Below are 24,778 nucleotides of genomic sequence, written 5' to 3' on the forward strand. Positions count from 1 at the left end.
CCTCTTCGTCTCTCTTCTTCTTCTGGTACCCCTATAATGTGGATATTGTTCCTTTTGGATTGGTCACACAGTTCTCTTAATATTGTTTCATTCCTGTAGATCCTTTTATCTCTCTCTATGTCAGCTTCTATGCGTTCCTGTTCTCTGGTTTCAATTCCATCAGTGGCCTCTTGTATCCTATCCATTCTGCTTATAAACCCTTCCAGAGTTTGTTTCATTTCTGTAATCTCCGTTCTGGCATCTGTGATCTCCCTCCGGACTTAATCCCATATCTCTTGTGTATTTCTCTGCATCTCTGTCAGCATGTTTATGATTCTTATTTTGATTTCTTTTTCAGGAAGACTGGTTAGGTCTGTCTCCTTCTCTGGTGTTGTCTCTGTGATATTTGTCTGCCTGTAGTTTTGCCTTTTCATGGTGATAGGAATAGTTTGCAGAGCTGAAACGAGTGACGGCTGGAAGAACTTCCCTTCCTGTTGTTTGTGGCCCTCCTCTCCTAGGAGAACAGCGACTTCTAGTGGCTTGTGCTGGGTAGCTGCGCGCAGACAGGGCTTCTGCTTCCTGCCCGGCTGCTATGGAGTTAATCTCCGCTGTTGCTGTGGGCGTGGCCTGGCTCGGGCGGCCGCTCCAAAGTGGTGGAGTCGCGTTGGAGGGGGAGCGGCCTGGAGGCTTTTTATCTCTATGAGGGGCCTCCCTGCTCCCTGCAGCCCAGGGGTTAGGGTGCCCAGAGATCCTGGATTCCCTACCTCTGGATTAAGTGTCCCGCCCTGCCCCTTTAAGACTTCCAAAAAGCACCCACCAAAACAAAACAACGACCACAAAAAAAAAAAAAAAAATTTTTTTAAATTAAAAGAATAAATAAATAAATGGCCTCTCGTTCGTCTTTATTCTCCGGCGCCAGCCTCAGGCATCTGCTCACCGGTCTTGCTGCCCTGTTTCCCTAGTATTGGGGTCCCTATCCCTTTAAGACTTCCAGAAAGCCCTCGCCAAAACAAAACAGAAAAAAAAAAAAATTGCCGCTCGCTTTTCTTATGTCCTCCTGCGCCAGGCCTCCGGTACTCTCTTACCGTTCTTGGTGCCCTATTTCCCTAGTATCCAGGGCCCTGCGCATGCACTGTGTCTGCACTCTGGTCCGGATGGCTGGGGCTGGGTGTTCAGCAGTCCTGGGCTCCGTCTCCCTCCCGCTCTGCCTGCTCTTCTCCCGTCAGGAGCTGGGGGGAGGGGCACTCGGGTCCTGCGGGGCCGGGGCTTGTATCTTACCCCCTTTACGAGGCACTGGGTTCTCGCAGGTGTGGATGTGGTCTGGATGTTGTCCTGTATCCTCTGGTCTTTATTCTAGGAAGAGTTGTCTTAGTTATATTTTCATAGATATATGTGGTTTTGAGAGGAGGTTTCCGCTGCTCTACTCACGCCGCCATCTTGGCTCCCTCTCCGCTTCAATTTTTCTATCCCCTGTACATCCCTTACCCCCCTCACAGATCATTTTATAGTCACTGTATATGTGTATGGCTACTCTAAAAAAATAGTTAAATCCTAATAGCTAACATTGTATTCTCATTTTGTGTCAGGTACTGAGCTGAATGATTTGCAAGTATTGTGACATTGTTCTCATAATGCCCCTACGTGGCTAGGTGGCGCTATCCACACAATTAGATGAAGAGACTGGTGCCTGGAAAGGTCAAGGAACTGGAGTACTATGTCAGGAGGAGCTGGAGTAATAAGTTCTCACAGCAGATATTGAAACAATAGGAAAATACTATAAATGACTAAGCTCCATGAAGGCAGAGATGTTTCTTTTGTTTATTGATGTATCCCAAGTGCTAGAACAGTACCTGGAACGAAAATCATTTTAGTGAATGACTTTGTTGAATGCTGGTCCATAAAGAGAAATATGTACTAGTTTGGTGTCTGTTTTTCTGGACTTTAAAAATACATACTATATGGTTTCTTTTTAATTTTATTTTTTTGAATAGGCAATACATGGTCCATAAATCAAAACACTATAAAAAGGTATACAGTGATAAGAAGTGCTCCCACCCCTGCCCCCATTCCCCCTACCTCAGGTAATCACTTTTATTAGTTTCTGGTGTGTCCTTCCAGGGTTTCTTTTATGTAAAAATACATGTATTATTTCCCTCTTTTCTTACACAAAAAACATATTGTACACTGTTCTGGACTTTGCTTTTTTACTCATAGGATATTATTTTTAAAACCCGCATATGATCATAGTGTACAATAGTGTTCTGTAACCTTTTTTTATTTTGGCAAAATATATTGCAGACATCTATCCTTGTTGATGCCAACAGTAAGAAATATGTGGCTTAAATTACTTGATTAAAAATACCTATGGACAGGTAGAAGTCCCAAATGTACACTTGGAAAGGTTTTTTCAAGGTATTAGGCAAGAAAAACTTGTGAAGCAGAATTAAGTTGTTACAAATGTTTATGAAGCTGAAGAGTCAGTTGAAAAGCAAAAGACAATGATTATCAAGTTGTCCAGCTATATATATCCTCAAGTCAGTAGGTTTCTCCTTATATACTAGAAATACCAATATCTTAGTGAAAAGAATCCCAGTCCCTTTAATAGAAACACCTACAAAGTCCAGGAATTAATAGAGCTGTCATTCAGCATCAATATGAAGAAAGTCATAGAACTTTACCTAGATATATAATTTAAAAAAAAAGATCAAATAAATACAGTCATACCCACTTTATGTCCCAAACAATTTTTTCTTTGTCTTTTTATAATTCGGCCAAAATTAGTGATGAGTGGTTGTATCTAGTTTTTTTTACTGATACATAATGATGTATTTAGCATCCTTTTGCTTATCTTTGTTTCCATAGAATTTTCTAAAATGAAACTTCAGTGAAGTGTACTACTTTTAAAAATATGAATGTCCTCATAACTATTGATGCATGGAAAAAGCCCTTAAGAGGTTGTACATAGAAATTTGAACAATGGATTATTATTCTTGCTTTGAAATGTTCTTAATTAACTTAAAATAGCCATGTAACTAATTCATATTTATGTTTAATAGATTTTTTCAAAGATTGACATAGGGAAAGATAAGGAGTGCTATCTGCTGATTCTTAAAGGAAAAGAGAGTTTTTTGTGGACCATAAATTGACTGCTCTAGAAAGAGAACCTAAGTAGTAGAGTTCAGTGGACTGAAATTCTGGGTTACTGTTAGTTCAGAAGGAATAAAAGGTTATTTGCTAAAGATAAAAAAAAAACCCTGAAACAATAGCTTGAAAACAAATGGGAAGGTTCTGGGCAGAGAACAATTGATGTTGTAAATGCAGTTTCAGTTTTCTTTTTTTCCTCAAAGCCAACTAGTCCCAAATGTATTCGAGGAAAGGTGTTTTATCAGCTAGAGTCTAGCTTTGCTTATTAAGGTGTAAGCACATAGGTGAAAGATGTTGATACTGAGTTTTTTTACACCAGATATTTATCAAACAACATTATTTGGATTGTGTTTCTAGAAGGAAATTGCAGTTTGACTTATTTAGGCTTTTTCTGTCTGGCTTTCACCTTTTGGTGGGGACATTCAGTACCCTTCACTTTCAAGGCTATGTTACTCAATAATTCTAGGTCCTGGAATTGGATAGCTATCAGATCCCACTTCTATTTCTATAGTGTGAAATTAGCAAAAAGATAAAGCTAAGTACTTGATCTTAATTTGGTCTTCTCAGCTAGATAAACATTTTCCCCAGCCATTTGGTTTTCATCTATCTCCTGTTACATATTTAAGGTGATTATTCTAGGTTAATTAAGAAACTAAGGAATACCTCTTTAAGACCATTGTTAGAGATTGTTGAAATATAGTCTAGCTTCAAATTTCAGGGAGTCAGCCAGATTGATTGGTAATATATCTGATGCCACTACCTCTGAATAAATAACTTGCTAATAAACTAATATGCCTGTAAAATAGTTAACTCAAAAAACATTCTGAGAGTTATTTACACTATAGTTGATTTTAGGTGTTATGTTACTTACAAGATTTTTTTTGTGGGAATAGAAGCTGATAAGGTTTAAAAATGTGTTTAATTTTCTATATAGCTCCACCAAGTATGTTGGTGAAGGATGAATATGTTCATGACTTTGAGGGACAGCCATCGTTATCCACTGAGGGGCATTCAATTCAAACCATCCAGCATCCACCAAGTAACCGTGCATCGACGGAGACATACAGCACCCCAGCGCTGTTAGCACCATCTGAGTCTAATGCTACCAGCACCACCAACTTTCCCAACATTCCTGTGGCTTCTACAAGTGAGTTGTAGAATCAGATGTAGCCGAATTTCCTTAACCACTGAATATTATATGTACTCACTTGGAGGAAAGCTCTAAGTGAGTAAAAATTAAAAGTACTATGGTATCTTTCATAGGTAAACAAGTATTAAACAGGTTTTTGGATTGGTCTTGGAAAAAATGGTGTTTGTAATTTATTTAAATGTTCTTATGCTGATGTAGTTACCTGGAATTTAATGACTTTGATTAAATATTGATAGAAATTAGTGTTTCAATTTGTACTTTATTACATGCAGAAGAAAGAAGCCTCTCAAGCATTCAGATATATTTAGAGAAATATTTAAGTAGTTAAATAGTTTTGGACCAAGATGTTCATAAAAATCAGTGTTAATGGTATTGTAAGCTTTCCTTTAATCAGTGTTCTTATTTGCTTTATCTGGTAGAATATTACTTTATAATAGTCATTTCAGTCTCTCATTGTGCAAACTTAGAAAAAGGGACTTTGACAAACTTGTTTGTCTCATATACCCCTTAAGATAGACGTTATTTCAGTCAGTTTTGGAAAAAAGCTAAATTCTATCTATCTCTGTTTTTTAAACAGGATGCCTATTTTGAAAAGTTCTTACCATGATAGAGGTGCTGCCTCCTGTGTCACATCACAGAGGCAGAGGGCTATGAGGTTCAGCTCTTCTTAGGGGCTGATCAAGGCAGTAATGGCTTAGTCCTGTAAATGCTGCTATTTATATTCACAGTCACCAAAGGTACAACAATTTGATGTTCGGCAGGTGGAGTAGCTTTTTTTTTTTTTTTTACAATCACAAAGTAGGGTCTTATCATGGGTGTGGTTCTGTTTGCACTGGGTTGCTAAGGAGATTGTATCTAAGCCCTCATCAGCTGTAGATTGTTGATAGATCTGGACTGATACTTTGTTAGCTACTACCAAAGGGAGCAATATTTTATTTTAATATCAGATCAAATTCAATATAGAAATTTGATCTTTGGAATAGATGGAAGGACTGATTTTTATAACTGAGTTTTTGAGTAAAGTATAGCAAATTTCCCCCCTTTATTTCATTTCACCTCTTCAAAGCAGTGTCTTGGATTTGCTACATGGCATGTAGTCTCACCATAGCATATTCTAAGTGGGTCATGTAGGTTAAGGCACATACTTCAGAACCTGAACCCTTAATCACTTGGTGCTCCTGCGATCTGTCTCTTTATTTGCCAGTTTGGGAATATAGTTGACAAACAGAGCAGTAGTGGTGGAGAATAAAAGAAGGTACATTACTGCCCCTTGATCATAGATTAGTGCTAGAGGGCAGCCATTTTCCTCTTGATGTTATCTAGAGATTAAATTTGCATTCCTCTGTTAGTAGTTGCTAGAGTGACTTCATTTTAACTCTTCTATTCTCTGGGGCTGAGTTCCTGTTGAAGATCAGAAAAAGTAATGTGAATGAAATGCAGATAATTTTGTATTGGTGTTGGGTATATTTTCCAATTGAATAGTAGTTTTACAATAGATATATTTCACAATTGAGTGGTAATTACCACCCACAGGTTTTAGAATTTGTTGTAAAGTGTTCCCTTACATCTCAAAAAGTATATTAATAAAATTAGATGAAAGAAAAGAAATTGGACTAAAATAGGGGAATTGGAAGACTTACTTTATATTTTACATGAGCTTGTGTAATGGAAAATTCAGTACAGGTAACTGCAGTGGGCTGCTTTACGCTTCATATTCACTTGGCACCTAAATATCTTCAGGGTTTCTTTCTAAATATCTGTAAATTAAAATCATTTAATTTATCTTGTATCGTGACAGTATTTGTAAGTTGTCTAAGAGTATCTAGTATGTACAGTTGTTAAAAGCAAGAGTAAAATTAATTAACCTTTAAAGGTAACTTGCAAAAATGTTTTTGGGATGAGTAAGAAGGAAGGTTGGTAAAAAAGCAACATTTGGAGAGTATTAAATTATTCTCGTTAGCTTTAATCCTAGCCTTAAGGAAATGTGATTTGTAGAGAAAAGAAAAATGTTCCTTTTCCATGATACTTTGAGCAATGCTGTCATTTATTCTTTTACCTGATTATATTCTCATTTAGATGAGAAAGATTGAGGTGATGCCAGTGACAAATAATGATTATGAAACTTCAGTACTTTCCAAATGAGAAGTAATTGACTTAATTAGTGCTTGCTTGAAGAAATCAAGGTTTTTCCACTTAAAAAGCAAAGCTCTAAAAATTAGGTCAGAAAGCAATATCATAGAATGATTTTGAATAGAAGACAGATTAGTTTTCCTGGTATGTTACATAGAGACAGCAGACTAGTTTCTTGTAAATCCAGGAATATGGTAATATTCTTGGAAAGAGGTGGTTCTTGGTTTTTAAAAGTACATGAAAAATTTTTAAGTATAGGCTGATGATAGGTTTTTTTTTTATTGCAAATACTATACTGATTGGACAGTGGAGTGTGACTTTTTTTTCCCCCAACTTCCTTGCCTACCCATCACATTCCATTTAAAATATTTGCCTGCTCTGCTTTTCTTTTATCAACCCCTAACATTTGCCATTATCAGTAACAATGCTGATAATAGTGACCTTTCCAATTTTCAAAATTTTCTTCAGCTTTGGACTTTGAGAGTGCTAATTAGAAAGGGCTGGTTGGATAACCAGGGGTGAGCTAATGTGTTTCTGAAGAAGTTATAATCAGTTAGATATATAGTGAGATTTTGCTGGCATTTGAAGAATATTTGAAAGGCGTAGTCCTCTAGAATTAGCTAGACATTACTTAAGATAGAATAATTTTGAACTTCTTCAAGTTAAGGTTTGCCTATATAGATAGATGACTGTAGGGTTTTTTATATGATAGGCCATGGGTGAGTTCCACTATTTGCCCACCTTTATAGTTGTGACTATCAGATATAATCGGTCCTTCATTTACTGTATAAAAACATAGGATTGCATCTGTAAATGAACCATGTTAATGTCTTCTTGTTCCTCTAGGTCAGCCTGCCAGTATACTGGCAGGCAGCCATAGTGAAGGACTGTTGCAGATAGCTTCAGGGCCTCAGCCAGGACAGCAGCAGAATGGATTTACTGGTCAGCCAGCTACTTACCATCATAGTATGTACATGCTTTTTAAAATCTTTTCAGTAGTTGAGAAAAAATAGGCAGACTTTATAAAAACAAATTAATCCATATGGGCCTTAATTTTTAGACAGCACTACCACCTGGACTGGAAGTAGGACTGCACCATACACACCTAATTTGCCTCACCACCAAAACGGCCATCTTCAGCACCACCCGCCTATGCCGCCCCATCCCGGACATTACTGTAAGCTCTTGTTTTTGTTGTAAAGGCCTTTTCTTTTTGAGGACTTGTTTTTTATTTTTCTTTAATGTTTTTACATCTTTTATTCATCAATTACAGTTTCATTTCATTAATTAGTGCTTTTCAGTATTTTTTGTAAGTAGTATTTTTCATAGTTATCATACCTTTGTTTTAGAGGAGTGATGTTTACTAAATATATTTATTTCTCTGTTGCTGATGTTTCATTAACACCACATTGATTTCCATTCATTTGTTTGTTTGCTTTGTGTATGTTCTTAGATCCCATGTGTATCAGTGTATCCACCCCAAGTGGATTGAAATGCCATGAGTGTCAAGATCTCAAGGTTACCCTTAACATAGTATTCAGCATACTGTAGACACTCTAGTGTTGAATCTGTCATTACTCTGTGCAGACTTGATTAGGAGGGATACCCTACTGATAACCATGGTTTATGATTTCAGGCAGAATAGGAACATTGTTCATTTGGCTTATTAGTAATATTAAGAGTGTACCTCTTTAATATGTATTAAATCCCTTTTCCTCCATTATATGATTAATAGTACCAAAGAAAACTTGGAAAATACATAAGTATAAATAAGAAAATAAAAATTACCCAGAATCTATCACCCAGAGATATCCACTTCTAATATTTTGTCATATTTTTCCTTCCAGTCATATAAATAGGTATATATCAATTTGGGGGTGGAGGGGATTATACAGTGTACTGTTGTTGTATCCTGCTTTTTATCAGTTATGTTAATATTTTTCCATGTCTTAGAGAATATAATTTTTTATAGCTGTCTGGCCCAGCATAGTGGTTAAGGGTGCTGAGATTGGAACCTTAACTGTGTGACCATTGGCAAGTTATTTAATCTCCCAAAGCTTAAGGGTAATAGCAGTAGTATCTACCTCAAGGGATGTTTTAAGAAGTAAATAAAATAATGTGAGGTGTTTAGCATAATGTTTTAACACATAATAATCTCTCAATTATCTTAGCTACTGTTCAGTTATGTGTAAATATCCTTAATTTAATAAACCATAAGCACTTTTTTTAGAATGGACCTAATAATTTGAATGATTATTATATATTGCATTATAAATCATTTTGTTACATGTTACATAAATAATTCATTCATAATTTACATTAAATTTTGCCTGTATAAATACTGTACATTACTTAATAGGATTTGGCACACAGCACAAATTTCTTGCTCTGCAAAAGTAATTCAGGAGTATTTGCTTTTTATAATTATAAAGTAATCTAAACTAAGCTTTTAAGTTCTTAGACATTACATAAGTTTGATCTAAAAAACTCCTAAGGTATGATAGTTATACTTAAGTAAGGTTTATTAAAAGTTTTAGCAGTGAAAAACTTTTAATAAATAAAAATGGGTTTTTTATTGTCTGTTTTTTAGGGCCAGTTCACAATGAGCTTGCATTCCAGCCTCCCATTTCCAATCATCCTGGTAAGTGTATTTCAGAATTGATTCCCCATGTTTAGGTTTTCTTTATTGTCTTTGAAGCATACAGACACACAGAGGTTTTAATGTAATTTGTAGAGTAACTTAACCTTTCAGATGAGTACAATATTTATTATGGCATTAGTTAATCAACAGTTTATGAGTCGCTGATATAGTCACACATAAATTGTCTATACTGATTCTTTTTAACTGTCTCAGAAAGAAAAGGCAAGAATTGTGTTTTCAGCTACAATATGAAGTACCAAAATGCCAGTTTTAGCCTTGAGTACATAAATATGCAGCAGAATAAAACTAGGTTTCAAAATAGAACAGCTGTAAAACTGTAGCCTAAGAATCCAGGGAAGAATCTGAAGTAGATGCTGAAAAGAAAAATAATTCACTTTATCTGTCTTAGGAATAGATTTAGGAGTCTCTGGTTAACTGGAATTTAGAAACTATTTGATTAAATTACGTTCAGAATAGTAAATAGCCAAGTAGATTTCCTCAATTCAGAGTTTGAACATATCTTTTTAAACTATAAAAGTAATAAAACAGGAAGTCTGGGAATAAAATACTGAAGGCTTCTTAACATAAACAGGATTTTGCTTTGTTTTCCTTCCCTCCCTCCCTTTGTATCTGTTTGTCTTAAAGATACGCAGATACATAATTTCAACCCATCGCTTTAACTTCTTTACCTTATTTTAAAAAGTCACTTTATTATGAAGAATTTCAAACGTATTCCAAAAACCAGAATAGTGTAGGAAATCCCCCCATTGTATTCATCTGTCCGTTTCAGCTACTATGCACTAATGGCCAGTCTTGTTTGAGTCATACCTTCACCTGTTATTTTGAAGGAAGTCCTGTATGACCATTTTTTATATGTAACTATTTCAGTATATATTTCAAATAAAGATGTTTCAAAAATGTAACTACAAAAAGGCATCCTACAGTATGGGGGAATATATTCATAAATGACATATCTGATGAGTTGACATCCAAAATATACAAAGAGCTCATGCACTTCAACAAACAAAAAACAAATAATCCAATTTAAAAATGGGCAAAGGATCTGAACAGACACTTCTCCAAAGAAGAAATTCAGATGGCCAACAGGCACATGAAAAGATGCTCCACATCACTGAGAAATGAAAATTAAAACCACAATGAGATATCACCTCACACCAGTTAAGATGGCCACCATCCAAAAGACAAACAACAACAAATGTTGGAGAGGTTGTGGAGAAAGGGGAACCCTCCTACACTGCTGGTGGGAATGTAAATTAGTTCAACAATTGCGGAAAGCAGTATGGAGGTTCCTCAACTAAAAAATAGAAATACCATTTGACCCAGGAATTCCACTCCTAGGAATTTACACAAAGAGTGCAGCAGCCCAGTTTCAAAAAGATGTATGCACCCCTATGTTTATTGCAGCACTATTTACAGTAGCCAAGAAATGGAAGCAACCTAAGTGTCCATCAGTAGATGAATGGATAAAGATGTGGTACATATACACAGTGGAATATTATTCAACCATGAGAAGAAAAAAAATCCTACCATTTGCAACAACATGGATGGAGCTAGAGGATATTATGCTCAGTGAAATAAGCCAGGCAGAGAAAGACAAGTACCAAATGATTTCACTCATCTGTGGAGTATAAGAACAAAGAAAAACTGAAGGAACAAAACAGCAACAGACTCACAGAACCCAAGAAAGGACTAACCAAAGGCAAAGGGACTGGGGAGGATGGGTGGGAAGGGAGCAATAAGGGGAAAAAGGGGCATTACGATTAGCACACATAATGTAGGTGGGGAGGGGGGCATGGGGAAGGCAGTATAGCCCAGAGAAGACAAGTAGTGATTCTATAGCATCTTACTATGCTGATGGACGGTGGCTGTAATGGGGTATGTGGTGGGAACTTGATAATGGGAGGAATCTAGTAACCACAGTATTGCTCATGTAAGTGTATATTAATGATACCAAAAAAAAATGTAACTACAATAACCATAATGATCAATTTAAAGGATAACTTACAGTTCCTCAAGTACATCTCCATTATTTCTTAAATAATGTTCTGCTTTTTATTTTTTATGCTCCAATTTTTCTTCCATCTGTTTAAAAAGAAACGAAACATTAAGGGTAAGAATTTTATGCTTAGAACTCATCTCATATTTCAGTTTAATAGACTTAAAGAATTTCTGGATCAGAAAGCCAAATTGCTTTAGAGTGATCACATCATAGTGTGAGAACCAGTTTGAGAGTATGAGAGCACATCAGAGCATGCTCACCAGCAGTAGATGGGGTAGTTAAATACACTTTTTGCTGATTATTTAGGAGGCCTATAATACTCAGTTTGATTAGGAGAAAAATGCTTTTGTGGGGCAGAAACATTTTTTTTTTTTCCTGGATAATTATTTTTTTTTGAAGGGTAGTTGACACACAGTATTATATTAGTTTCAGGTGTACAACACAGTGATTCAACATTTATATACATGATAATTCTAGGTACCAGCTATCACCATACCAAGTTGTTACAATATTTTGACTATATTCCTTATGCTATACATTACATCCCGGTTACTTATTTATTTTACAATTGAAAGTGTGTTTATATATATATATATATATATATATATATATATATATTTTTTTTTTTTTTTTTGTGAGGGCGTCTCTCATATTTATTGATCAAATGGTTGGTAACAACAATAAAATTCTGTATAGGGTGGTCAATGCTCAATGCACAATCATTAATCCACCCCAAGCCTAATTTTCGTCAGTCTCCAATCTTCTGATGCATAATGAACAAGTTCTTACATGGAGTACAAATTCTTACATAGTGAATAAGTTACATGGTGAACATTACAAGGGCAGTCATCACAGAAGCTTTCGGTTTTGCTCATGCATTATGAACTATACACAGTCGGTTCGAATATGAATATTCATTTGATTTTTATACTTGATTTATATGTGGATACCACATTTCTCTCTTTATTATTATTATTATTATTTTTAATAAAATGCTGAAGTGGTAGGTAGATACGAGACAAAGGTAGAAAACAGAGTTTAGTGTTGTAAGAGAGCAAATGTAGATGATCAGGTGTGTGCCTATAGACTATGTGTTAATCCAAGTGAGACAAGGGCAATAAAACATCCATGTATGCAGAAGATTTCTCTCAGAACAGGGGGGATGAGGTTCTGAGCCTCACCTCTGTTGATCCCCAATTTCTCACCTGATGGCCCCCCTGCGACTGTGCCTGTCTTAGGTTGTTCCTCCCTTGAGGAATCTTACCCATCTCTGGCTAACCAGTCATCTTCCGGGGCTTACAGGGAAATGTGAAGTTGGTAAGTGAGAGAGAAGCCTTATTGTTTGAAAAGGTTAGCTTTTTACTTCTTTGCATATTTATGTCCTGTGGCTTCTATGCCCAGCATTTGTCTTGAGGTGTCTTTACCACTTGGAAGAATTATGATACTCGGTAAATTCGACATGTGGCACGAGTCCTATTTAAAGGTTGTGATTAGGTGGGAAGAAGAAAAGCTATAGAAGTAGCAGGCGGAAGAAAACATGAGAAGATTGATTATATCTTTGACATATCTTCTTGTAGAGTAACTTCAGCATGGATAGGTTTTAAACTACTAATTAAATTGCGCACACACATTAACATAATAGGAGTATAGTTACGTAACCAAAGCATACCTGTAATTACCAGCCATCTCCAGTGAAACCAAGAAAACCAGTTAGGCACCTTAGGCATTTGTGAAAACTTATCTATGATATGGTAGATATTGTCCAACTGAACTTGAACAGTCTGAGAGAAATCAGACAAATTAAAACAACCCATTCCTGGGGACTGTTCACATCCCATATGTTCTTTTAACAGTAAATAGTCTGTAGTTGTAAGATTTTGGAGCGCTATGATTTGCACTTCTCCTAATTCTTGGTTGAGTTCCAACAGTATAGATCCAGTCAAATTTGTTGTTTTACTGTATGCACAGGCCAGCTTAGATATCTCCTTCATTCCCATGACAAGTCCAGGAACTGGTGGGATGAGTGCATCTACACCTGTGGCAGTGCGTGGATCTTTGTTGGGGTTTTTTCTGCTGATCATTTTCTGGCATGAGTCTTCCAGAGAGTGCTGATGTTGGAAGTTCTTTTTCATATCGTATCTTAGTTCATTTTCGGGGTAGCCCAATTAGGCTTTGATCCTCTGTATAAACACAAACAGACCCTTTGCCTACACTTTTATATGCCCTTTATATCATTGTATAGAACTCATTGGAGGTCACCACACAGGAACTGCTTTTTTTAATCATTAATCTACACTTACATGACGAATACTTCGTTTACTAGGCTCTCCCCTATACCAGGTCCCCCCTATATACTCCTTTACAGTCACTGTCCATCAGCGTAGCAAAATGTTGTAGAATCACTACTTGTCTTCTCTGTGTTGTACAGCCCTCCCCTTTCTCCCACCCCCCTATGGATGCTAATCTTAATACCCCCCTTCTTCTCCCCCCCCTTATCCCTCCCTACCCACCCATCCTCCCCAGTCCCTTTCCCTTTGGTACCTGTTAGTCCATTCTTGAGTTCTGTGATTCTTCTGCTGTTTTGTTCCTTCAGTTTTTCCTTTGTTCTTATACTCCACAGATGAGTGAAATCATTTGGTATTTCTCTTTCTCCGCTTGGCTTGTTTCACTGAGCATAATACCCTCCAGCTCCATCCATGTTGCTGCAAATGGTAGGATTTGCCCTTTTCTTATGGCTGAGTAGTATTCCATTGTGTATATGTACCACATCTTCTTTATCCATTCATCTATCGATGGACATTTAGATTGCTTCCAAATCTTGACTATTGTAAATAGTGCTGCGATAAACATAGGGGTGCACTGGTCTTTCTCAAACTTGATTGCTGCATTCTTAGGGTAAATTCCTAGGAGTGGAATTCCTGGGTCAAATGGTAAGTCTGTTTTGAGCATTTTGATGTACCTCCATACTGCTTTCCACAATGGTTGAACTAACTTACATTCCCACCAGCAGTGTAGGAGGGTTCCCCTTTCTCCACAGCCTCGCCAACATTTGTTGTTGTTTGTCTTTTGGATGGCAGCCATCCTTACTGGTGTGAGGTGATACCTCATTGTAGTTTTAATTTGCATTTCTCTGATAATTAGCGATGTGGAGCATCTTTTCATGTGTCTGTTGGCCATCTGTATTTCTTTTTTGGAGAACCGTCTGTTCAGTTCCTCTGCCCATTTTTTAATTGGGTTATTTGTTTTTTGTTTGTTGAGGTGTGTGAGCTCTTTATATATTCTGGATGTTAAGCCTTTATCGGATCTGTCATTTTCAAAGATATTCTCCCATACTGTAGGGTTCCTTTTTGTTCTGTTGATGGTGTCTTTTGCTGTACAGAGGCGTTTCAGCTTAATATAGTCCCACTTGTTCATTTTTGCTGTTGTTTTCCTTGCCCGGGGAGATATGTTCAAGAAGAGGTCACTCATGTTTATGTCTAAGAGGTTTTTGCCTATGTTTTCTTCCAAGAGTTTAATGGTTTCGTGACTTACATTCAGGTGTTTGATCCATTTTGAGTTTACTTTTGTATATGGGGTTAGACAATGGTCCAGTTTCATTCTCCTACATGTAGCTGTCCAGTTTTGCCAGCACCATCTGTTGAAGAGACTGTCATTTTGCCATTGTATGTCCATGGCTCCTTTATCAAATATTAATTGACCGTATATGTCTGGGTTAATGTCTCGATTGTCTAGTCTTTTCCATTGGTCTGTGGCTCTGTTCTTGTGCCAGTACCAAATTGTCTTGATTACTATGGCTTTATAGTAGAGCTTGAAGTTGGGGAGTGAGATCCCCCCTACTTTATTCTTCTTTGTCAGCATTGTTTTGGCTCTTCGGGGTCCTTGGTGGTTCCATATGAATTTTTGAATTATTTGTTCCAGTTCATTGAAGAATGTTGCTGGTAGTTTCATAGGGATTGCGTCAAATCTGTATATTGCTTTGGGCAGGATGGCCATTTTGACGATATTAATTCTTCCTAGCCATGAGCATGGGATGCGTTTCCATCTGTTAGTGTCCCCTTTAATTTCTCTTAAGAGTGACTTGTAGTTTTCAGAGTATAAGTCTTTCACTTCTTTGGTTAGGTTTATTCCTAGGTATTTTATTTTTTTTGATGCAATTGTGAATGGAGTTGTTTTCCTGATTTCTCTTTCTGTTGGTTCATTGTTAGTATATAGGAAAGCCACAGATTTCTGTGTGTTGATTTTGTATCCTGCAACTTTGCTGTATTCCGATATCAGTTCTAGTAGTTTTGGGGTGGAGTCTTTAGGGTTTTTTATGTACAGTATCATGTCATCTGCAAATAGTGACATTTAACTTCTTCTTTACCAGTCTGGATTCCTTGTATTTTTTTGTTTTGTCTGATTGCCGTGGCTAGGACCTCCAGTACTATGTTAAATAACAGTGGGGAGAGTGGGCATCCCTGTCTAGTTCCTGATCTCAGAGGAAATGCTTTCAGCTTCTCGCTGTTCAATATAATGTTGGTTGTGGGTTTTTCATAGATGGCCTTTATTATGTTGAGGTACTTGCCCTCTATTCCCATTTTGCTGAGAGTTTTTATCATGAATGGATGTTGAACTTTGTCAAATGCTTTTTCAGCATCTATGGAGATGATCATGTGGTTTTTGTCTTTCTTTTTGTTGATGTGGTGGATGATGTTGATGGACTTTCGAATGTTGTACCATCCTTGCATTCCTGGGATGAATCCCACTTGGTCATGGTGTACGATCCTTTTGATGTATTTCTGAATTCGGTTTGCTAATATTTTGTTGAGTATTTTTGCGTCTACGTTCATCAGGGATATTGGTCTGTAGTTTTCTTTTTTGGTGGTGTCTTTGCCTGGTTTTGGTATTAGGGTGATGTTAGCTTCATAGAATGAGTTTGGGAGTATCCCCTCCATATTTTTTGGAAAACTTTAAGGAGAAGGGGTACTATATCCTCCCTGTATGTCTGATAAAATTCCGAGGTAAATCCATCTGGCCCGGGGGTTTTGTTCTTTGGTAGTTTTTTGATTACCGCTTCAATTTCGTTGCTGGTAATTGGTCTGTTTAGATTTTCTGTTTCTTTCTGGGTCAGTCTTGGAAGGTTGTATTTTTCTAGGAAGTTGTCCATTTCTCCTAGGTTTCCCGGCTTGCTAGCATATAGGTTTTCATAGTATTCTCTAATAATTCTTTGTATTTCTGCGAGGTCCGTCGTGATTTTTCCTTTCTCGTTTCCGATACTATTGATTTGTGTTGACTCTCTTTTCCTCTTAATAAGTCTGGCTAGAGGCTTATCTGTTTTGTTTATTTTCTTGAAGAACCAGCTCTTGGTTTCATTGATTTTTGCTACTGTTTTATTCTTCTCAATTTTATTTATTTATTCTCTGATCTTTATTATGTCCCTCCTTCTGCTGACCTTAGGCCTCATTTGTTCTTCTTTTTCCAATTTCGATTGTTGTGACATTAGACCATTCATTTGGGCTTGTTCTTCCTTTTTTAAATATGCTTGGATTGCTGTATACTTTCCTCTTAAGACTGCTTTTGCTGTGTCCCACAGAAGTTTGGGCTTAGTGTTGTTGTTGTCGTTTGTTTCCATATATTGCTGGATCTCCATTTTGATTTGTTCATTGATCCATTGATTATTTAGGAGCGTGTTGTTTAGCCTCCATGTGTTTGTGAGCCTTTTTGCTTTCTGTGAACAGTTTATTTCTAGTTTAATGCCTTTTTGGTCTGAAAAGTTGGTTGGTAGGATTTCAATCTTTTGGAATTTACTGAGGCTCTTTTTGTGGCCTATTATGTGGTCTATTCTGGAGAATGTTCCATGTGCGCTTGAGAAGAATGTGTATCCTGTTGCTTTTGGATGTAGAGTTCTGTAGATGTCTATTAGGTCCATCTGTTCTAGTGTGTTGTTCAGTGCCTCTATGTCCTTACTTATTTTCTGTCTGGTGGATCTGTCCTTTGGAGTGAGTGGTGTGTTGAAGTCTCCTAGAATGAATGTATTGCATTCTGTTTCCTCCTGTTAATTTAGTTAATTTAGTTCTGTTAATATTTGTTTTAGGTATGTTGGTGCTCCTGTATTGGGTGCATATATATTTATAATGGTTATATCTTCTTGATGGACTGAGCCCTTTATCATTATGTAATGTCCTTCTTTATCTCTTGTTACTTTCTTTATTTTGAAGTCTGTTTTGTCTGGTACCAGAATCGCGACACCTGCTTTCTTCTCTCTGTTGTTTGCTTGAAATATCTTTTTCCATCCCTTGACTTTAAGTCTGTGCGTGTCTTTGGGTTTGAGGTGAGTCTCTTGTAAGCAGCATATGGATGGATCTTGCTTTTTTATCCATTCTATTACTCTGTGTCTTTTGATTGGTGCGTTCAGTCCATTTGCATTTAGGGTGATTATTGAAAGGTATGAATTTATTGCCATTGCAGACTCTAAGTTTCTGGTTACCAAAGGTTTAGGGTTAGCTTCTTTACTATCTTACTGTCTGACTTAACTCGCTTGTTGTGCTATTATAAACGCAGTCTGATGATTCTTTATTTCTCTCCCTTCTTATTCCTCCTCCTCCCTTCTTCATATGTTGGGTGTTTTGTTATGTGCTCTTTTTAGGAGTGCTCCCATCTAGAGCAGTCCCTGTAGGATGCCCTGTAGAGGTGGTTTGTGGGAGGCAAATTCCCTTAGCTTTTGCTTGTCTGGGAATTGTTTAATCCCTCCTTCATATTTAAGTGATATTCATGCTGGATACAGTAATCTTGGTTCGAGGCCCTTCTGTTTCATTGCATTAAGTATATCATGCCATTCTCTTCTGGCCTGTAGGGTTTCTGTTGAGAAGTCTGATGATAGCCTGATGGGTTTTCCTTTGTAGGTAACCTTTTTTTTCTCTCTGGCTGCCTTTAGTACTTTGTCCTTGTCTTTGATCTTTGCCATTTTAATTATTATGTGTCTTGGTGTTGCCCTCCTTGGATCCCTTGTCATGGGAGTTCTGTGTACCTCTGTGGTCTGAGAAGCCATTTCTTCCCCTAGTTTGGGGAAGTTTTCGGCAATTATTTCTTCAAAGACATTTTCTATCCCGTTTTCTCTATCTACTTCTTTGGTATCCCTATAATTCGTATATTGTTCCTTTTCGATTGGTCACTCAGCTCTCTTAAAATTCTTTCATTCCTGGAGATCCTTTATCTCTCTCTGCATCAGCTTCTCTGCGTTCCTGTTCTCTGTTTTCTAGTCCATTAATGGTCTCTTGCATCTCGTCCATTCTGTTTTGAAGTCCTTCCAGAGCTTGTTATATTTCTGTATTCTCCCTCCTTAGTTCTTGCATATTTCTCTGCAAGTCCATCAGCATGGTTATGACTTTTGTTTTGAATTCTTTTTCAGGAAGACTGGCTAAATCTATCTCCCCAGGTTCCTTCTCAGGGGAAGATGTAGCAGATGCCGAAGCTGTCTGGGTTAGTCTTGTCTGGATCGTATTTTTTTGACTTTTCATGTTGACAGGTGCTATTGACTGTCAGCTGGGAGGGCCAAAATTTTCAGTTGCTACTGGCCTTTCTTTACTGGGACAACTGCGACCCCTAGTGGCTTGTGTTGGGTAATTGCGTGTAGAGTGGGTATTTGTGTCTTGCCTGGCCGGAAGGGAGAAATTTCCCTTTCTGTGGGCGGAATTTGTCTCAGGCTGCTTCTCTGCTTTCGCAGAGCCCGGAGGGGTCCTGGGGGGGGGGGTCCTGTTTGGCTGTTTACCTCCGTGAGGGGTCTCAGAGCTGTTGCCCAGGGGGTTAGTGCGCCAGTTTTCCCTGTAATTTCCAGCTGCTGTACTGTGACCTGGGTCGTTTCCGTCAAGCTGTTAAGTCCCTGTCCCTTTTAGACTTTCAAAAAGCCCCCGCTTTTCTTTGTCACAGGGGCGTCAGCTTCAGCACCCGCTCAGAGGTCTTGTTGCCCTGTTTCCCCAGTATCCAGGGCCCCCCACCCACGCACTGTGTCTGTGCTCTGGCCCGGATGGCGGGGGCTGGGTGTTCGGCAGCCCTGTGCTCCGTCTCCCTCCCGCTCTGCCTATTCTTCTCCCGCCAGGACCTGGGGGGAGGGGCGCTCGGGTCACACCGGGCCGGGGCTTGTATCTTACCCCTTTCACCAGTCGCTGGGTTCTCGCTGGTGTAGCTGCAGTCTGGCCACTGTCCTGCGTCTTCTGGTCTCTCTTTTAGGGCTAGTTGTGTTTGTTGTATTTTCAAAAGTATATATGTTTTTGGGAGGGGATTCCCACTGTCCTACTCACGCCGCCATGTTGGCACCGCCTCCAACATTTTTTAACTATACATATTTACTAGTTACATTATCCTCTTTTGTGGATTTTCTGTTATTTGTATATTTTTGTAGTTTGAAACTTTTTATGGGTTAGATCTTTTTAATAAACCTTTTTATTGAAAAATGTAATATGCAGAAAAGTACATAAACAAGTGTACATACAATCTAATGAATAGCATTATAGCCAACACCTCTGTAACCACCACCCACATTGAGAGCTGAAACATTGCAGCACCCCCAGAAAACTTCCTGCCTGCTGCATTTTGTCTCAGTCCAAAACTGTCCCTCTCCTCCCCCCAGAAATAACCAGTTTTGCTTTTTATGGATATTATGTTACTGCTCTTTGCAAGTGATGAATGTACCCTTAAACAATCTAGTTTAGCAGTTTTGTTTTACTTGTTTTTGAAATTATTTAAATGAAATAATTGTATCAGAATCTTATTTTGTGTTTGTGAATAAATGTGATGAGTAGAAAATCTAGCATCTTAAAAATGAGAATTATTGCTGGCTTCAAGGCAGCATCATTGAGAGTTAATAGTGGTCCCTGGCAAATTGGGTATAGGGAGGTATCTTAGTTGTTCATATGGCTTAGTAGAAGGTGGTCTGTAGAAGTGAGGGTGATCAAGGCTCTGAAGAAAAACTTACCCTGAATGGAATTATAGAGTAGAGTTGGGAGTGGATGCATTTAGCTAGTTATTTGGACTCAGTTTTTTTCTCTTGATACATCCTTCTAGAGGCAGAACTGATGTTGAAGTCTAACAACTCCTTGTGGTTAGGGAATAGCATTAACTAGTGGTGAGGATATGCATCTGCAGCACCCTGCATTGACACTAAAGCCTCTGTCTTTGAGTAGAGTAGGATGTTGAGGATGACCCTGACAGGTCTATCTAAGTAGTTGCAGAAGGGGATCAGCTCTGCATGTACACCTTTAATGGAGTCAGCTGGTTGGAACCTAGATGGCTATGAACTCTTTGGCTATGCATACTAATAGGCCCCAGAGGAGTTTTATCTCACAACTGTTCTTCATTTCTCCTTTTATACTGTTAAGAGAATATTCTAACTGGTCTCCCTGTTGAAAGAAGTTCCAGTCAAAGTGCGCTCTTTTCCACTATTTAATCTCCACCGCTACTTGGTATTTCTTTTAAAATTTGAATCTAGTTATGTACTGACTCCCCTACTCATTGCTTAGACATAGGTTAAAGTCCAAATTTCTTAGCTAGGCAGAAAAGAGTCTCTGATCCTGGTCCCTGTGTATTTCTCCAACCTCCTCTCTTTATGCTGTAACTATCCAAAACCATCCTTTCTCAAACTTGCTTGACTATATCATCATCCCTCTATGCTTGTCTATTGCTTTGTAACAGTTTACTCCACAAACTTGGCAGGTTAAAACAGCATTAACAATTTGTTATCTTAGTTTCTGTGGGTCAGGAATCTGGGAGTTGTTTAGTGGGTTTGCTCTGCTTAGGAGTCTCTTGAGGTTGCAGTCAAGATGTTGGCTTGGGCTGCCATCATCTGAAGGCATTTCTTGGAGACAGAGGATTCACTTCAGGGTGGTTTACCCACATACCTAGAAAGTTAGTGTTGATATTGGCAGGTAGCTCCCATTTTCACTCCACATGGACTCTCTGTAGAGCTTCTTGAGTGTCTTCACGTGACAGCTAGTTTCCCCCAGAGTGAGTGACCAAGAGAAAGACAGAGCCTTGAGGTCTTTTATGACTTACCTTCAAGTCACATCATTATTTCTGTAGAATCCTATTTCATGGGGAGGGAACCACCCAAGGGTGTGAATATTAGGAAGTGTGAGAATCTTTGGGGACCATCTGCTGTCAATGCACTCCTGTCCTCCTAAATGTGGCAAACCCTTTTAAGAGTCAGCTTGAGTACTCTGTTGTTGGGAAGCGTTTCCTAATCTCGGTGTCCCCTGCTACCTAGTATTCTCTGATCCCACTGAATTAGTTACTAGTTTACATGTCTCCTATCCTTGTTTATGAATGAATAGAAAATAAAACAAAGTAAAAATGTTTGTATTACATGTATGGCTAATGCAGCAGCCTCTTAAAGACTGATTAAGAAATGCAGAAATATTCTACTCCATTTAGACAGGAAATACACATATGCCTCTGAATATGTAAAATATTCTAAGTAATTTCAAATCATCAGTAACATATAGTCTATTTTGAGAAATTATTTTTGAAGATAACACATACATATTTTAGGAAGTAAAAGTAATATAAGTTAAGAAAATGAAAATAATTAGTATTGGTCATTACCTTGGTGTTAAAGATTTCAGACAGACCCATCTACTTAGTGGTTTTTATGCTTCGATAACTAAGTTGAAAAAGTATTTTGGGAAAGGTTAATTTCATTTCTTTTGGACTAACTCTGTTTTTGCTTTTTTTCTTAAAGCTGAGATATAGTCATCAAATTAAATATCTAAATATTGATTGCAAATTAGAGAGTTTCCTCAGTGTCTTTGTGGTTGTGTTGGTAATTCACAAATGATTCAAAATCCACAAATTTCTAAGTTATGTTGTGTTTTAGTGCTTTGGAACTCTACCATTCAAGAGCATACCTTTATGTGTTCATAAAAAGATTCTCATAGAGCATCTTATTCAAGTCTAAATAATAAAAGGATTATTTCATAATGAGTCTCTTAGGTACTTTAACCAAGTTTTAAACTTTCACTTGAATGACTATTTTATTTCAAAAATTGAAGGTAATGCCTTGGAGAGTTATATTTTCCATTATAATTGAACAACATTTACTTGATAAAACTGTGCGTATAGTACAATTCCCCTTTACAAGAAGTATTTAGCTAAGTTCTTATATTGTAAAAAAAAATCTTTTCATGTTGTTAACTGTCTTCTTTTCCTCTGGCTATGATGAGCAGCCCATAGGCTTCATGAGAATGGCTCAACTTCACTAATCCGGAAACAAGAAACTAAAAATACCATTGTCAGCAAACACATAACAGTCCCACTGTCCTTGAGATGAGTTGGGACATTAAGAAAGTTCTCTGAGTGGTTCTGTCCCGCTGTTGTTGCTAGTTTTGAGAAGCTGAGGGCTTGTCACTTACATGGCATTTGGTCCTTGGAACAAAAGAGCAAAGAGAGAGCCAGAAAGGCTTAATGAGTGTTTCCTCTTACCTTTTCCTATTTTAAAGACTAATGTTCCCTCCTGCTGTTTAGCAAATTTAGAATAAAGTAGGAAAGTTTTTCATGTGGTATTTTGTATCCCAACAACGTCAAGTTCTCTGGAACTCACTTAGATTACCTCTAGCTCTGTCTTCACAGATAGTATCCCCCTTCCTCCTGCTTTCCTAGGTCTTAGTAATTTTTAAATAAATGGTCATTTTTCATTCCTGGTCTGTGGTGCTGCTCTGATGCCAGTTTTGTTTTAATCCTCAATTTTCTTAAAACTCTTCCTCTCAGTAAATAGGTCAGCTCAAACTAACCCTGTTCAGAGAGGCAGTTTACAAGCCATTGTTATGGTATGGTGTCTGAAATCCTAGGCAAACAAACAAAAAATACCCTTTGATGACTGGAAAAAATAAATAAGGCTTAAGTGCACTTGGCAGATGTTGCAATTCATGAAGATAAAAAATATTTTTCTTATTTGAACATGGTCATTGTACAACTCCCCTTTTTCCCCCCCAAATGGATTTTTACGTGAAAAAGCTTGCTCGCCATAGAACTTTACTTCTGGATACCGTTCTTCTGTATGAACTAGGAAATGCATGTACTTGGACCTTATTTTTTATTTTTATTTTTTTTAGGAGAGCCAGGGAGACTTTTATTGAGAGAGACAGTGAGAGGACAGACAGAGCTCCTGGCGTGAGCCAGGAGGGGATAAGAGAGCCCTGGACCTTATTTTTTTACCCAGCATTATAACCATTCATGACTTCAGGGCATTTTTTGCAACCAAATGTACTATTTGGACTGATGTTTAAAGACCTCTCTTAATAAGTACTACTTAAGTTTTTGCTGCCAGAACATTGGGTATTGTTATGTGGTCTTAAACAACCTCTTTAGTTTCAGCTTCAACCAGTATACCTGCCAGCTATGTTTGCTGAAGCTTCTTGTATATAGCATAATGAGATGAGATGTCTTTAATAAAGAATTTTACTATAAAGAATAACTTCATAAATGTTTCAAAACTGACTTTTTAAGAAGGTATTTTATCATATCACTAGTTTTTATGTTCTAATGATAATCAAATATATTTAAAGTAATGTTTGTGATTAGGTGATTTGACCTGTGTGGCAAAATTTTGGAATTTTCAAACTCTTTGAATCACTCTATCTTAATGTGGGCTCTTACTAATTCTTCATTGGAAAGCACTTTCTTCTTTGACAGCATTTTGAAAAGCAGTTAGATCCATAGATTTTGCAAGATTAAAAAAAATAGATTTTTTAAGCATCAATGATAGTTCATTTTAAGGTTTTTGGTGGGTTTGAAAAGATGTATTCTTTTTGTCATTCTAAGTATCTTTTCAGATTTTGAAAGTTTTATTGCTTCAAATTCTAGTTCAGTCAGAATTCATAAAAGGCACACTGAGATGCAGATAAATCATTGGTTTATCAGCATAAAGTTTTCATTCTCTAATAAATGTCACTGGCCTTTTTTCCTCCTGAAGTATGTGAAATCCATTTCTACTTTAGAGCCTTTCCATTTGCTTTCCTCTTGAAATGTTCTGTTCGCCATCTTCACGTAGATACTTGGTCTTCAGGCCGTACCCCTACCATGTAGCCTGAAGTATTCTTCCCCAGTTGTCTTCTGTGCCATATGCTGTTTTATTTTCTTACAGTGTTTATCATTACCTGAGTTATCTTGTTCATTTGTTTGCTTTTTTGTCTGCTTCTGACTCTCCAGGAGAATAGGAAAAAATAGCTGTCTTGTTTACTGCTGTTTATGTAGTGCCTAGAATGATTCCTACGTACTCTCTAAATCTGTTACATTAGCTAAAAAGGAAAACCAAATATTTTATATGTATATGATGAGCTCTATGAAATAATTATATTCAAACAAAAATTGGAAATACTTGATCAACTATATTCACAAACCAAACCAACTAGCACCTCCTTTTCCTCCCAATTATTTAAAATAATTTTAAGTCATTTATTGTTCAAATGCATGAAATAAATAAATCTTCAAAGCTAAAATTGTGGTAGTTAACATGATTTTGGCTTCCCTAAAAATACAGATGGAGCAAATGACTTTTTACCCAAGAGGCAATTCAGAATTCCTGCTCACAGCAACTGTGTATTTGGAGTATAATTAACCTTGATTCTAGTCTAGGATGGCTGACTTGCTTAAGCCCTTTCTCTCAATTAGGTATCTATAAAAATATGTTATGGATTGATGTTATTCAAGAGCACTTCCCTGGAATATTATGTCTTAGGGTCTGTGT

The 24,778-nt window shown here is 37.4% G+C and overlaps 1 protein-coding gene across 4 annotated transcripts in view; it reads left to right on the forward strand.

Annotated features, from left to right (window-relative positions):
* SMAD4 (SMAD family member 4) overlaps nucleotides 1-24,778 on the forward strand; it is a 116,551-nt gene that overhangs the window by 73,469 nt on the left and 18,304 nt on the right. For all 4 annotated transcript variants that reach the window (XR_005031413.2, XM_036918582.2, XM_057504187.1 and 1 more), the window contains exons 5-8: nucleotides 4,058-4,270; nucleotides 7,250-7,369; nucleotides 7,464-7,580; nucleotides 8,994-9,044. Coding sequence is in view for 3 of the 4 variants with exons in the window: in XM_036918582.2 (XP_036774477.1) it covers nucleotides 4,058-4,270; nucleotides 7,250-7,369; nucleotides 7,464-7,580; nucleotides 8,994-9,044 (501 nt within the window). In the remaining variant the exon portion in view is untranslated. The remainder of the gene's footprint in view (nucleotides 1-4,057; nucleotides 4,271-7,249; nucleotides 7,370-7,463; nucleotides 7,581-8,993; nucleotides 9,045-24,778) is intronic.

The sequence above is a fragment of the Manis pentadactyla genome, chromosome 6 (genome assembly GCF_030020395.1).
Source record: "Manis pentadactyla isolate mManPen7 chromosome 6, mManPen7.hap1, whole genome shotgun sequence".
Classification (NCBI taxonomy): Eukaryota; Metazoa; Chordata; class Mammalia; order Pholidota; family Manidae; genus Manis; species Manis pentadactyla.